This window comes from Aulostomus chinensis, chromosome 22 (assembly GCF_037954235.1).
Source record: "Aulostomus chinensis isolate RoL2024-O1b breed Wild chromosome 22, RoL_Achi_v1.0, whole genome shotgun sequence".
Lineage (NCBI taxonomy): Eukaryota > Metazoa > Chordata > Actinopteri > Syngnathiformes > Aulostomidae > Aulostomus > Aulostomus chinensis.
In genome coordinates, this window is record NC_141341.1 from 2,213,101 (window position 1) to 2,228,045 (window position 14,945).

At 48.0% G+C, this 14,945-nt stretch overlaps 1 protein-coding gene across 1 annotated transcript in view; it reads right to left on the bottom strand.

Moving 5' to 3' along the window:
* The window catches only part of grin2da (glutamate receptor, ionotropic, N-methyl D-aspartate 2D, a), a 107,513-nt gene that overhangs the window by 46,552 nt on the left and 46,016 nt on the right, over nucleotides 1-14,945 (bottom strand). Inside the window, exons 8-10 of the mRNA XM_086193290.1 lie at nucleotides 9,482-9,687; nucleotides 5,980-6,148; nucleotides 429-582 (exon numbers count right to left, since the gene is read on the bottom strand). Of these exons, the coding sequence (XP_086049416.1) occupies nucleotides 429-582; nucleotides 5,980-6,148; nucleotides 9,482-9,687 (529 nt within the window). The remainder of the gene's footprint in view (nucleotides 1-428; nucleotides 583-5,979; nucleotides 6,149-9,481; nucleotides 9,688-14,945) is intronic.

The window sequence follows — 14,945 nt, forward strand, 5'->3', positions numbered from 1 at the left end:
AAGTCAGGAAGTCTGGAAAGTGTGAATAAGCCCACAGGCGGCAGGAGGAAAAATGCTGGAGCCTCTGACGAATTCTTCTAGAGATCAGGTGAGAAGCTCAGGGGTCTGTGAGGGACTCGGAGGAGAGGATGGCACCTGGATGCCAACCAAGGGAAGAGTTCCAGACCCTGAGGCAGACCCAGGACCAGCTGGAGGGACTACACCTCCAGCTGGTCTGGGAAGGCCTCTGGATCCCCTCGTTAGTGCTGGTCCATGGGGCCAGGCAAAGAGAAGCCTGGGGCTCCCTGATGGACTTTGGGTGAGCGGGGAACATGGATGGCGGCTCTCTGAGGGGTCCTGTACGGTTCACTGTTCTCTCTCCAAAACCTGAACATGTTTGTGAAGCTTGACCTTCCACACATGGACAACGAGACAGACATGCAGCTCACCTAGAAAAGCAGAAGGCGATACAGTGCCGTTGCTCCGTGAAACCATGACGCTGATGCCGGTCTCCACAAACGGAACGGAGAACTCCACCACCTCCGACCTCTCCTCGTTAATCGTGAGAGAGCCGATGGCCATGTCAGCCCTGTTGGACACCACCTGAAAAGCAGCACGTCTGAGGTTAGACTGAGTGAGGGGTTTTGATGCAACATGACAACAAACTGGTTATTTAACTAGGCTGCCAGTCCCCGGCTACATCAACACCGTCTCTGCTCTCCTGTCGGTCCACTGGATGATTTTTATTTAATTGCTGAACAACGTATTTGTGAGCTCTCCAGCCTCCTACAGAGCGTCTGCACAGTGCATGGAGACGCACAGAGATAACAAGCTCTTTGAAACCCGACATCCAAAGCTCTCTCCCTCCAAAGAAATGATAAACACTTGGCTTTTTTCTCAGCGTGCACTGTGTGTTCCTCCTCAGTGCTCCACCGACGGGTGTAAATGAGGCTCAGGTGGTGCGGGGGCGGGAGGTGAGGGGGTCCATAGCTCGGTCGTGTTTCACCTGGCAGCAAATAGAGGTTAGTTGACTACAGTGGAGGGACTGTGGAGGTTGAAGGAGCTGGCTGAAGACCAGAAGTTCATTAGTCTGAGTTCTGGCTCGGCCCCAAAAGTCAGTGAAGGACAAGAGAACCCGGTGAGGAACCTTAGCCTAACCTCTGGCAGTCACCATCCTTCAGCTCGCTGCTCTCAGACTCCTCGCCGATCATCGTGATGAGTCTGCACCGTGTTTTTAAGATGTCACCCGTCAGCTCGGTGAAATATCGTTGCTCCTGAATTTGTCTTGAAACATGTCGGAGCAGGAGCAACTGAAGAGCGGCCCATGACTGTGCCAGCACAAACCTGCGCCACAACCTCTCAGTTAGCACCGGCTGAGCTAGCAAGAGCTAACAGCCACCGTTGGAAGTGTCCACGGCCCTGGCGGCGACCCACAGGACTTCTGCTCACTCATTTACGGTCATCGCCGCGCAGACACAACAAGCTGAAACCCACTGAGCCGCCTCCCGGCTTCACCAGGTGTCACCTCACAAGAGAGCAACGCCTTCTTGGGGGTTCACTCCAGGCCTTTAGCCTCTTCTACCTGGCGGGAATCACGCGCGCCGTCTCTCCAGACATCCTCCTGGCAAATTTCAAGACTTTTTAGCAAAGGAAATGCTCATTTTTGCTTTGAAGGGCTTCTTCTCTGGTCTTGGCAATGTTAACAAAATCAAGGACAGCATAGTGGATTCCATTCTAATTCATGGCTGTAAGATATCAGGAAGGTGTGGTGAAAGAACTTGATGATGACCAGGAGTGGGAAGACGTGAGCTCGGAGACAGAGACAGACACTCAGGGTTCATGTCTTACAACCAATACTTGCTTGAAAGCTCCAGAAACATTTCAGAAGTTCATCTCTTTGAGAAGGTGACGTTTCCCACCTTTGATGCCATGTTATTAGACACTCGAGTGCCTGTCAAACACAATCAATCCACAATAATTATTGCCTTTAATTCAACGAAGTCACTTGATGGTCTGAAAGCAGCACCTGTGACACTCCTGCTCAGGAAGTGCTTCACCGCAGCGCACACCTTTCATCAGGGTTTATATTCCCAGATGATTCAAAGTTGAGGACGAGAACAAGTCAAGAAGCTAGTAAATTGCGTCTTGATTTTCGGAGCCGTCATGCAGTTCTGGGAAGTAGAGGATATAATTGTCACTGGAGGCACAAGGACACAGAAAGAGTCAGAGGAGTTAATAGAAAATAATCCAGTGGAATTAAAGAGAAAAAGTGGAAGAAAGGAAAAGCTAAGAGGGCAAATATGGCCCTTTTCTGGGGGGGGGGGGGGGGGTGTATTCACACAAAGCTGTCTGGTCGGACAAAAGCCGCAGGTAAGAGGGAAGAACCAAAGAACCAAGGACAGGACGGTGTGATACATTCCAGTCTTCACAGCAGCCCAGCTGCACCTGAGCTCACGTTTGTCTGCTGCTGTAATTGAGCAGCATAATGAGTTACTGGGGCAGGAGCCAGCTGGGGACAGGGGGACGGATGGATGGACGGACGGGGGGGACAGGGGGACAGATGGACAAGGGGACGGGGGATGGACGGACGGGGGGATGGAAGGACGGGGGGGACGGACAGACGGGGGACGGGGACGGATGGACGGACGGGGGACAGGGGACGAACGGACAGGGGGATGGATGGACAGGACAGGGGGACAGGGGCACAGACGGACAGGGGGACAGATGGACGGGGGGACCACCACGTTCCTGTCCAGTAGCTGCATTGTCTGGGGTCTGTTACCAGCGTCAGAGTCTTGACAGGTTCTTTCGTTTCATTTCCAGTCAAAAACCGTCACGCAAAAAATGCAGCAAAGGAAGAGACGCCTCCATCAGGCGGTCTGAAGCCAACAGACGAGGCAGTGTAGTGCGATGGCGGCAATGTTACAACGGCTGTAACAGGCAGCGTGGAAGAAGAAAACCAGGAAGTGCGACAGGTGGGTTCGTTGTTTCGGTCTACAGATGTTTACCAGGTACAAGTGCAGCGAGGTCACGAGGAGCCACACCCACTCGGTCAGGTTGTAGCAGTTCTCTGGTGCCAGCGACGACTGGACCTGTTGGGACGATGCTTAAATCGTTAGAGCAACGCTAACGTCAGCCTGTGAACGAACTACAGGTGCACGACTTCAACAGCACAGCCGGCCTCTTAGGCGTATTTCTGGTTTCCATCAGGAGACCTCGTCCACTCCTGGCACGTCCGTCTGCAGTCAACGGCAGCGACCAGATGTTTGCTGCCAGCAGGGCGAGACCAAGCTCACAGGTGAAGTGAGAGGACGCCGCTTTCGTGCCTCCATGCTGGTGGCGGCTGCGGGTCAGAGGCATCCGGCTGTAACGAACCTCTAGTCTCGCTAACGTGACCCCTCAAGAACATCTTGAAGGAGTTTCTTTAAATTTGGAGCGAACTTGGATGAAAATATGAACTGAAAAGATTCTGCTTGTTAAAAGTCACTTTGACATTCACACATCGTGAAGGCCGTTCACCCTAAAATGAGGACTCATCATCGTCGACCCGCCGTCTCGCCCACGGACGGTTGGCTGAGGTTGGCAGTGAGGATGAAACCGTGGCGTCAGTCAGGACGCTCAGGTGACTTCACACCACCCCTGAGGAGACATCTGATTACGGCTATTTGTTTTTACATGTGGAACTGGTCACAATGCACCTCAGTTGTTTGAAAGATTACGTGACATCTTTTCCTGTTGAGTGAAAATCTTGAGGAAAGCAGAGAACGACTGAGTTTCCCTTCTTGGGTGAACTGTCCCTTTAAGAAGGAACAATATGGAAATAAGCCCTGAAAGCCGGTTTGAAGGAGGAGCTGACAGACAACATGTCACTCTGAAACTGCTTTCATTCTCAGTATCTGCCAACATCCCAAACATCCCCCCCCGCACACACACACGCTTGCACACGCACATACGCACACACACGCATGCACACACACACGCACGCGCACATACACGCTTGCACACGCACATACGCACACACACGCATGCACACACACACACGCACGCACACACACACACACACACACACACACACACACACACACACACGCGCACACACTTCCTACACCCTGTTTATGATGATTTGCATTCCCTGTATAAGACTGTGTTAAACCGGCGGCATTAGTCCAGTCACCACAGAGGGATTGGCATCATGGAGACAGCAGAGCATCTGCCAATACACACACACACACACACACACACACACACACACACACACACACACACACACACACACACACACGGCCTATCTCTCTCTCTGAGTTTCTCCAGCACTAATCTTTCTGACAGCCTCCCTCCACATTTTCTCTCGTCTTCTTAAATTCGGGTCCAATCCTCTCTCACTGGGTCACATTTTAAAGGATTTGAGGAAGGATAAAAAGAATTTCACAGGAACCAACAAATCAACCTCCCTCCTGTAAACAAAGCAAATGAAAAAGAACAAATAACAACGACGATGGCGTAACTGTACCAGAGGAATGTTGAAGACAAAGCTCTGATGGAGAGACACGCGACAGGTAGCTGTGTCAGCTGCCCAACCGAAGATTAAACCAGAGAATAAACCAGAGATTAAACCAGAGAATAAACCAGAGATTAACCCAGAGAATAAACCAGAGATTAACCCAGAGAATAAACCAGAGATTAAACCAGAGAATAAACCAGAGATTAACCCAGAGAATAAACCAGAGATTAAACCAGAGATTAACCCAGAGATTAAACCAGAGATTAACCCAGAGATTAACCAGAGAATAAACCAGAGATTAAACCAGAGATTAACCAGAGAATAAACCAGAGATTAACCAGAGAATAAACCAGAGATTAAACCAGAGAATAAACTAGAGATTAACCAGAGATTAAACCAGAGAATAAACCAGAGAATAAACCAGAGATTAACCAGAGAATAAACCAGAGATTAAACCAGAGAATAAACCAGAGATTAAACCAGAGATTAACCAGAGATTAACCAGAGAATAAACCAGAGATTAACCAGAGAATAAACCAGAGATTAACCAGAGAATAAACCAGAGATTAAACCAGAGAATAAACCAGAGATTAAACCAGAGATTAAACCAGAGATTAACCAGAGAATAAACCAGAGATTAAACCAGAGAATAAACCAGAGATTAAACCAGAGAATAAACCAGAGATTAACCAGAGAATAAACCAGAGATTAAACCAGAGATTAACCAGAGAATAAACCAGAGATTAACCAGAGAATAAACCAGAGATTAAACCAGAGAATAAACCAGAGATTAACCAGAGAATAAACCAGAGATTAAACCAGAGAATAAACCAGAGATTAACCAGAGAATAAACCAGAGATTAAACCAGAGAATAAACCAGAGATTAAACCAGAGATTAACCAGAGATTAACCAGAGAATAAACCAGAGATTAAACCAGAGAATAAACCAGAGATTATACCAGAGATTAACCAGAGAATAAACCAGAGATTAAACCAGAGAATAAACCAGAGATTAAACCAGAGAATAAACCAGAGATTAACCCAGAGAATAAACCAGAGATTAAACCAGAGAATAAACCAGAGATTAACCAGAGAGTAAATCAGAGATTAAACCAGAGAATACATCAGAGGTTAAACCAGAGATTAAACCAGAGAGAATAAACCAAAGAGATTAAACTAAAGAATAAACCAAAGAATAAACTACAGAATAAACCAGAGAATAAAGCAGAAAGAGGTGGTCTGACCTGTCAGTGCTGCAGGGGGAGAACATGCTGAGAGCCAGAAATGAGTGTCAGTCTAACTGGGAAGCGTCTTCAGGACAGAGCAACTTCATCTGGAGGATCAGGACCAAGACGCCACTCAGAGCGACCAGCAGGCGCTGAGGTGCAGGCCCCTGGACTGCTTCAGAGAGGTTCCCCTCAGCGCGTCCTTTAAGCTCGTGGACGGACTCAACCAGCCAAGCCCGTTTAACATTCAGAGACTTCCAGAAGATTCTCACCTCTCCAACCATGCCGTTCCACTCCCCATCTATGTTCTTCCCGTGCCTCCCGTTGGTCACCAGGTAAAGGTCGTAGGTGAAGCCCACGATCTTGGCCAGCCGCTTGAGGACGTCGATGCAGAAGCCTTTGCAGCAGTGCTTCATGGGCCCTGCACCATCCACCACCAGACTGAGGAGGGAGAAGGGGGGGGGGGGGGGGCGAACATACTTTATGAGATTTTAAGAGGGTCTTGAAGGGCGCTTTGACCTGAATGAGCTGGAAATTGAAAAAGGGAGACCGCTGAGGGAGAGAGGGAATGAACAGATGAGCACCAAAGACACACCAGGAGAAGGTAACAAAGGAGGAGCAGGAGACTGAAGAAGACAAGGAAGGTGTGAATTATTGGCGAGGGACTTTGAGTGGATTGATGCTGACAGTTCGGTTGTTGTTTGACAGGTCGGAAGGCTCAGGGTGGGGGTGGGGGGGCGGCGGCTGCATTAGTAAGACAGAATTAAACTCCACTCTCTGCTCTTTGGCGGCATCCACGAGAGACAGCAACATTCTGCAAAGGCGTCTGAAGGTTTTGTTCCTCCTGCAAACGGCCGGTCTGGTGACTGCATAATGAGCCGGTCACACGAATCCATTTAGATCACAATCACGCTGCCCTCCATCAGCTCTCCACACCCAGAGTCCAGTCAGGGGAAGCTATGGACTCTGTTACCTAGCAACACAACCTGCAGACAAATTGTTGTTGTTTTTTTACTTCACGCCAACAAGTCGATCGTCTTATATTGTGAAAAAGAAGAAGTCAAACAGAATCCCCACGAATGGAAATCATTGACGATCAGAAAGACAACAATAATTGTGAGTCTGGTCCTGAGCAAAGACTTTCAATCCTGTTTTTTTCCCATCAGTGGTTGTGGTGAAGTATTACATCATGTCCTACAGTGCATGTAGTAATATTGTACGGTAACTTGTAGTACCTCGTATATTCATTTATGGAGTAACTCGCCAGACGACTCCGCACAGACGAGACAGTCACTTGATTGATTAGCAATCGTCGACTAGAGTTCAGACTGCGTGTCCGTCGCAGGACTCGGCAACACCAGAGTGAGACGCTGTTTGATGTTTGATTCACCTCCCATTTCAGCCAATAAGCGAGTATCAAATAAAGCTAATATCAAAGAGTACTCTAATAAGTCGACAGCAGGCGTGTGCGCATCTGTGTATCATCATTATTGTTTTAGGAGAAACCAAAAGCTATTTGAGCTAGCAGGCGTTAGCATGCCTCGCTTCTTCCAGGCCTGATTCGACTCGCATCCTTTCCTTTGGGTAAAACTACAGCTTGTCAATGTAAAACTACTACAGAACTAAATACTTAACCTGCTATGTGACTGTGTGGTGTACAGTTACTATCATCAGGGTAGGGAGGACTACAAGTGAAAGACAGTTGCATTTCAGCTCCGTGTTGTGCCACCAGTTGTTTGTACGAGTGTTTAGAGCTTTGAGCAAACACGTCCTGACCTTGGTGGTGATGACACGTCATTAATATTTTAGTCGCCGTGCAGCAGTTGGATCAGAGGAGGTGCGCCTCAGCAGTGACAGATAAAAGAAGATACATACATTGAGCTGCACAAATATATCAGAAACATGAGCAGGGAAGAACAAAGGAACAGAGGAGGAGAGGCTGAATCCCATTCTTGACTTCCTCCTACACGCTGTTTCTATATGGACCGAGTTCTGCTCAGGTACCAGGTACCTCCCTGCCTGCTGTACTGGAACGGTCCCCTGTTGTTATTTTAGCGCTGTAGTACAACCACATCACCAGAGACGGCTGCTGGGATCCGTCCCCACTTGATTTACGATCATGTGATTCATACATAATAAAATGACGGGAAGGATTAAAAGATTTCCCGTCCCCGTCGTGATTTGATTGATTCTGAGATGAAGAACCTCACGCTGCCGTTTGGTTTCAAGTTCCTGCTCTGTGTTTAATAAAAGACTCTAAGGACGTTCTCCTGTGTTCTCAACTGAACGCTTCGGCATCGTGTGACTTCACGCTCAGCGCCGCTGCTGCTGCTGCTGTTAGCGTCTGGTATTCCTCTCAGCTGATGATTTCATCTGCCTGTCAGTGTTTCCCTCCCCGGCCACAGCACCTGATCCTGGTGCAGGTTTACAGGGGGGTACCGGACCCTTCAGTTCCACCAGGGATCAGAGCCTGAAACGTCTCTGCACCGAGGTTTCACAGAGGAACTGCTGGAGGACGTTAGTTAGGAACGCAGCCCAACTCCTGACTGGACCTGCACAGCACAAATCATTTCTTTTTCCTTTTTTGTTTTTTGATTTCTGCCTGATTCACCCTGAAAATTGTGCCAGTGACATTTCTGTTTGATGGCCATTGTTGGGCTGCGACTGTTAAAGGTCAAGAGAACCGCTGTAGCAGAACTGTTTGACGCATCACATGGTTTGTGCATCAGAACCACCAGAGTTTGAACGTGAAAACTGGCACTTTGGGGCTTTCAAACGTACTTGGTCGATGATTGGACGAAGCATCTTACTTCGACCAATCAGATTTCTGCTTGTCTCGTCAAGCGGCCCCATTGTTGCTGCACCAACAGTCTCATTGTTGTGACACGTAAGCCACACCCCTTTCTTCTAAAATGATGCTAATTGGTCGAAAACCAGTTCGGTTTGGACACAAATGCCAAATTGTAAGTCTGAAAGGACAGTTTCTTGTGTCATCTGACTGTGACACGGCTACGAGGACGCGTGCCGCGGCCGCGCTGACGGGCTCGCCACACCCAGTGACCCCTGGACCACCACGAATGATCCGGTGTCATTCTGAAGATGTCCAGCGGGTCATGTGAGCGGCATATTCTGATGGGATGATCAGAATTTGACCTTTTTTTCTGACCAGGACGTGTGGGACGTGCTGATCTTAGCCAGGTTCAGGAGCGTTTCGCTGGCTCGTGGTCACAATAGACAGTCGGGATTTCACAGCAGTGCTCAAAGTGGCGTCACACGACCTCTCGACTGTTTACCACCGGATGCTTTATGCTGGCGTGCAGCTGCGCTGTGACCCCCGTTGAACTTAAAACCTTCTGAGTCGTGATCCTTGAAGATGTCCTGACCAAGCAAGCAAACAGTGGATTAACCCTTAACATCTTTTACTTTTCTTTGACAAACACACAAGGAGAAACTGAGATAGGAAATCTGCGAGCGTGTCGCCCTGAAACCAGACGGGAGGGAAACAACGACAGTGACCTGCAGTTCCACCCTCCGTCTTTCTGATGAGCCTCGCCTGACGTGCACTGCTGCACGTGAACAGAATAATTAGAGGAATATTCACAGCTCCATCCCATGATTGCCATTTTTAGATCAAGGTCAATAATGGGAGTAGTACTGGAATACAGAGTACATGTAAATGTAGTTAGTGACAATGTACTCTGGTGCGTTGGCAGTATTTCGATAACAACTAACCCTAAAGTAACTGAGTGATATTGAGAGGTTGCTGTGTGTTACCTGGAGTTGATGGGCATGCGGCAGGGTACCGAGTCACGTATGCAGGAGCTGGTACCAGGGTCGGCAGGTTCCACTATGACAAAGGGTCTCTCCTCCAGCGTGACCACCCTGAGGTGCTGGGCGTCGTCCAGGGGCTTCAGGAAAGAGCCGTAGCGAGACCAAGGATGGTAGCGCAGACGCAGGTGGCCGTTCTCCCACCAACCAACCTGCAGACAAACACACACACACACACACACACACACACACACACACACACACACACACACACACAATAGAGTGGCCAAGAAGGGAAGGATGCTCCACTTTCAGTGAAGTAGTATTCAAATCCTTAATTCAAAGGAACAATACAACCATGTTAAAATACTCTAGTATTTTAGAACTGCAGTACATCAAGTAGAGGAGCAGCTAAATGAAGTTGTGAATACTTGTGGGTCAGCGGCACTCAGATTCAACTTGTTCTGATGCCTGAATCTCATTTCGGGGTTTGGATTTTTTTTCCCGTCGTCGGCTTTTTGTGCGATGATGTTGGTGGTGCTGATGTCATTGCTGATGTCATGGTTGATAACATTCAACACAGAGCTGTGAAAAACTCCTTAGTTACTTGTTGCTATGTGCCAGATGCCCAAGGCCAAAGAGGCAGGAAGCTGCTGGTTTAACTTCTAACTACTTGTTCCAAAATATTACAAAAAAGCTCCTGAGTAAATGTTGCAGGAGAACGTTTCCTTCTGAAATGAAGCTGAGTGGAAATGGAGATTAAATTAAATCCTCAAATCTGAATTAGAGGTTCAGAGAAAGAGGGGATCGAAGCAGCGACTCTTTGGTCACTAAACGACTGGCAAGCTCCGCTGCCTTAGAGGAAGATAAGGGACGAAGTGTGCAGGGGAACCGTTTGGTTCAGTCGTCGTTCAGGACCACGAGAGCTCAGCTTCAGTGTGACTCTGCTTGTCAATCATCGGCATCAGCTGGACAAGCCGCAGCAACCGCGCTCGCTGTGCGTGCCTCACCGACGGTTCCGGCTCTGTTGAAACAGGTCTGTTATTTTTCAGGCTCTTGCAGTGACAGACAGTCTGTGGCTCCGGTTCTGTTGGTGAGGTGGACAGAACCAACAAAGAAACTAACACCCTCCAGCTCCATGAGTTTCCGGCCTGTTACTACGGATCTGGTCGGAGAAAATGATCACAACATTGATCAGAATGTTCTAGTATCAGTGAGAACACAATCACGGTAAATGCTCGCACTGACAGGAATGTTTGTCGAAAGAAACAGACTAAAATTAGAATCAGCTGACTGAAAAGCTGAGGATGCCTTGTTGCTCATGACTAATATGTCGAGGTCGGATACTTCCACTGGACCAAATACTAGCAGGACTCAATCAAAGCTGGCAAGGACTTCCGACACAGACCTCTGATAACATTTAAAAAGCAGCTGGCAATATGAGCACCCCATAAACCGCCACCGCAGCCGAGATCAGATATTTAGTTATTTTGTAGAGGATTTTATTTGCATATAAACATTTCTCCTGAGGATGCCTGACAGAGCAGCTGATAAAAACGACAAACAAATAAAATACTTTACCAAACTAATTCTGTGTGATACAACGCGCCTGCATGAATCCAGGAATAGATGCTCGGTTTTTATTGCATCTGTTTGAGAGCGTTTGATTTATTTTATTGGCCCATTTGGAGGCTGTGGTGTGCGTTTGCTGTTGAACTCGACTGCATTCTAAAAGGTTCTGCAAATATTTTCAAACATTACTCATATACATGGGATTAATAAAACACTGCAACAGCTGGTGGAACCAGATGCAGCATTTTGTCCACAGATGGGAGGTCAGTCTCATTAATGTACTGTGGAGACAAATGTCCCCACCACGTGACAAATACAAGCAATTACACACACAATAGAACAGGACAAACATAATTCTATAATGGATCCATGATACAAAAGCTCACACAATTCCCAAACTGGAACCCACAACACCAGCAGACACACGGGCCGCGTTCTCACGGCAGAAGTAGAACAAATCTTCCCATTTGTGACTCTAATCTGATTTTCAGCTGGACCGGAGGGACGGAACCGCAGATGTGAGAGTCTGTGTTCTATTGTCTTCAGTTCACTGGCTCAAAGACAAAAAACCTGCCGGGTCACACATGAGCTGGAAACTCATCCATCACATCCGGCTGAAAAACATAATTTCTCATTATAATTAAGATGGAAAATTGCAAAAGTCACGCAAGAGAAAAAAAAATGAAAATTTCAGGTCGAGATTCCAGTTAGCCAATCGGCATCTTTGAACGCGATGACACTCCTAGCTCAGCGTGAGAGAGTCAAAGCAACGATGGCGGCGCTGCAGATGAAAGTGATGTTGCGACTGAAGCTGGTTAGAAACGAGACCCAGGAAGAACTGCTCTCTGAAGGAGAACATGAGATGCAAACCACGCCACTGTTCTCCGGGTACAACTCTTAGAACCGCAGTTTCCAGTGAAACGAAAAATAAACAATTTACAGGAAACCTGGAAAGAAACATCAGTAGGGGTGAGCCATGCTAATGCTAGCAGTACCTGCTAGTGGGGAGTGCTCGCTAAATCCAGTTTTGGTTTCTCCTGAACACACAGGAACCACATCCAGCACGCTGGCTACGAGCTTTGCTAGCTGACAGTAGCCTTAGTGGGGGAAACATGTTGCGGTGAAGTGGTTCAACATGAGGCGTGAGCTCCTTTACAGCTTATTTATTATTCATATCACAATCGTGGGGCAGCGCGGTGCTGCAATGGTCAGCATCGCCGCCCCCCAGCAAGAAGGTTGTGGGTGGAGCAGTGGTCCTCATGGTGGCCCCCCAGCAAGAAGGTTGTGGGTGGAGCCCTGGCTGCAGCACGGGGTCTTTCTGGATGAGTCTCCATGTTCTCCCTGTTCCTGCTGGGTTCTCTCTGGTACTCCAGCTTCCTCCACAGTCCAAAGACATCAAGAGGGACCAGGTTAATCCAGACTCTAAATTGACCGTAGGCGTGGCTGGGAGAGCCAATGGTTGTCTGTCTCTATGTGTTGGCCCTGCCATGGACTGGTGACCTGTCCAGGGGGAACCCCGCCTCTGGGATAGGCTCCACCCCCACCACCCTCAACAGGGGAAGAGGGGGAAACTGAATTGGTGGATGGATCACAATCGTTCAACTTTCTCCTTGCTGGGTTCCCACTAGCTGACCAGTATCGCTCAACAGTGACCTCTAATGGTGTGACTGGTTAGCCACACCCATCTAGGACCAGCTGCACCGGGGGCCTGGGTGACGTGTTGTCAGGTTAGAACTGAGCAGCCAGACAAGCTACATGGAACCTGGCCGTTTTGGTTCTGATGAGGACCACTCCCATCCAAACTCTGCAGGCAATGAGAAACTGACCTGACTTGATTCCCCTGCATGATAAAAAGATGGTTTTGTCTCTGAGATGCTCTCCCCCGCCTGGCTGTAGTAGAGCTGTTTGACCCCCTCCGGCCAGAGTTTTGAGATTCTGATTTATTGCTGTTGTGGAAATCTGTCCAAGTCTTGCGGTGCCGGCAAAAAGATGCAAACAAACGGTGCCTGTCTTGATAATTCACTTAAAAGATGAAGAGGAGAACGAGACAGGAGAAGCAAAGCTTTCATCAGTCGCTTGTTTGCTGCATCTGGACCAGTAGCTTTTACACACTTCCTCGCTCTTCCTGCTGCACGCACAACAATAGGTCTGATGGTTCATTATGAAGCGACATGATCATTTACTCCTCCAAACACATTTGTCCTCCAGTTCACCCCCAGACACTCGAGCAGACGCTGTCAGTGGCTCCTTCAACACAAAAGACTCACACATGCAAAACGCTCTCGCGGTGCCCTGAATGAATCCCTGGATTACCGGCCCGGCCGGGCGAGCGCCGGGTTTGATATTCTGTGCTTCTGTTGCCATGGAGCTCAGACAGACATTGAGATTTTATCAAAATGTTATGAGACACGGTGACAACGGGAGCATCAACATCAAATATTAAAAAGTGATTAGCATACAACAAACAGCGGCGACTGGTTTACCTCACATAAACCTGGCATTCCTGCACCGCCAATAATCTGAGCGGCTCAGAAACCTTCAACACCAAGAAGCAGTTATCGATCCGAGCGTTGCCTTCTGGGATGAACCGGCCCATCTTTCTCCTGCCAATAACTTGACATGAGTTATCCCAAAGCAATCAATGGCTTTGATTTGAACGGCTGCAGCAGCCTCGGTGGAGACAGAGCTGTCCTCACGAACGTCTGTGGTGTCGTCTTTCCTCCTTTTCATTCGGTAGACTCAGGACAAAGTGTCTTACGTGAACCAAACACACTCGTTTATATCTAAAAAATCTTTTTCCCAGGCCTGGAAAATTGCTATTTTCAAGTTCCATGACTTTTCCAGGTTTTTCATGACTGTATGAACCTGGAGTCCGCCTGTAACCAGCAAACTCAAGTGTTTTTGTTCTTGTTGGATTAAATGTTCACTCTAAGACGAGTCGCTGAATTTAAAGGGACGTGAAAAATCTGCCTGCTGCATCAGTTCAGTGACTGGAATAACCAGTAATAATTTGATCGGAGCATAATCTTCCCTCCAGAATGAGGTTTTTATGTCAGTTTGCAACCCAACCTGCATTTATGGTCACAAGCGGGAATCCCAGTTCATCCCATAAGGGACTGGAAGAGTGAGAGCAGGCTGTTGAACTGACTTGTGAGACTGTTTGAATGGTTTGACAGCTGTAATGTTGTGTTCTTCAAACCTGCTTCTGTCCTCTTCCTCTCCTGTGATGATATATTTTTTCTCAGTTTTGGCTCCTCTTCTGTTTCCAATCATGACTCCCACACAAACAACTAATATGCAACCTTGTTCTTCTCCTGAATGCTAAAAAGTTGTTGCAGTCAACTCCAATCTTGAAGCGTCAGGAGAAGTTGCAGCCCAGACATGATTCCCACAGAAAGAAAGAAAACAGGGCTCGCTCGCCGCGAGTAATTATCCTAGGACTGGCAGCCATTTTATGGACAGCGAAGCATTGATGAGGGTGCATTCATCCATGCTCGTCCTGCCAGGAGTGGATTCATTACTACTTTTAAGTGATTTCTAGCTCTATTTTCATCCTGTCAATCCATTTTGTGAGAGCAAAACAGCTGTAAATTGTAGCAAACAACTGAAGTACAAAATTGGCCTTTGAGCAAAAAAGCTTATAAAGTCAAACTCACTGCAGAAATGGAAACTCTGACGGAAAATAATAATGAGGGGTGAAGCCAAACGCAAAGCTTGATTTCCTTCAATGCAGGGACATCTCTGGGACCCGAGGACACTGGGCCTCGTGGTGCTGGGCGAGAGAATCTGTGTGTCTTCAAAAACGGCCCAGAGTTCTGGGTCAGTATTTCCTGTCATCAGATCTGATCCAGCATGAACCTGTAATGACCTCTGATCATGGACGTGGGGGTTCAGGACT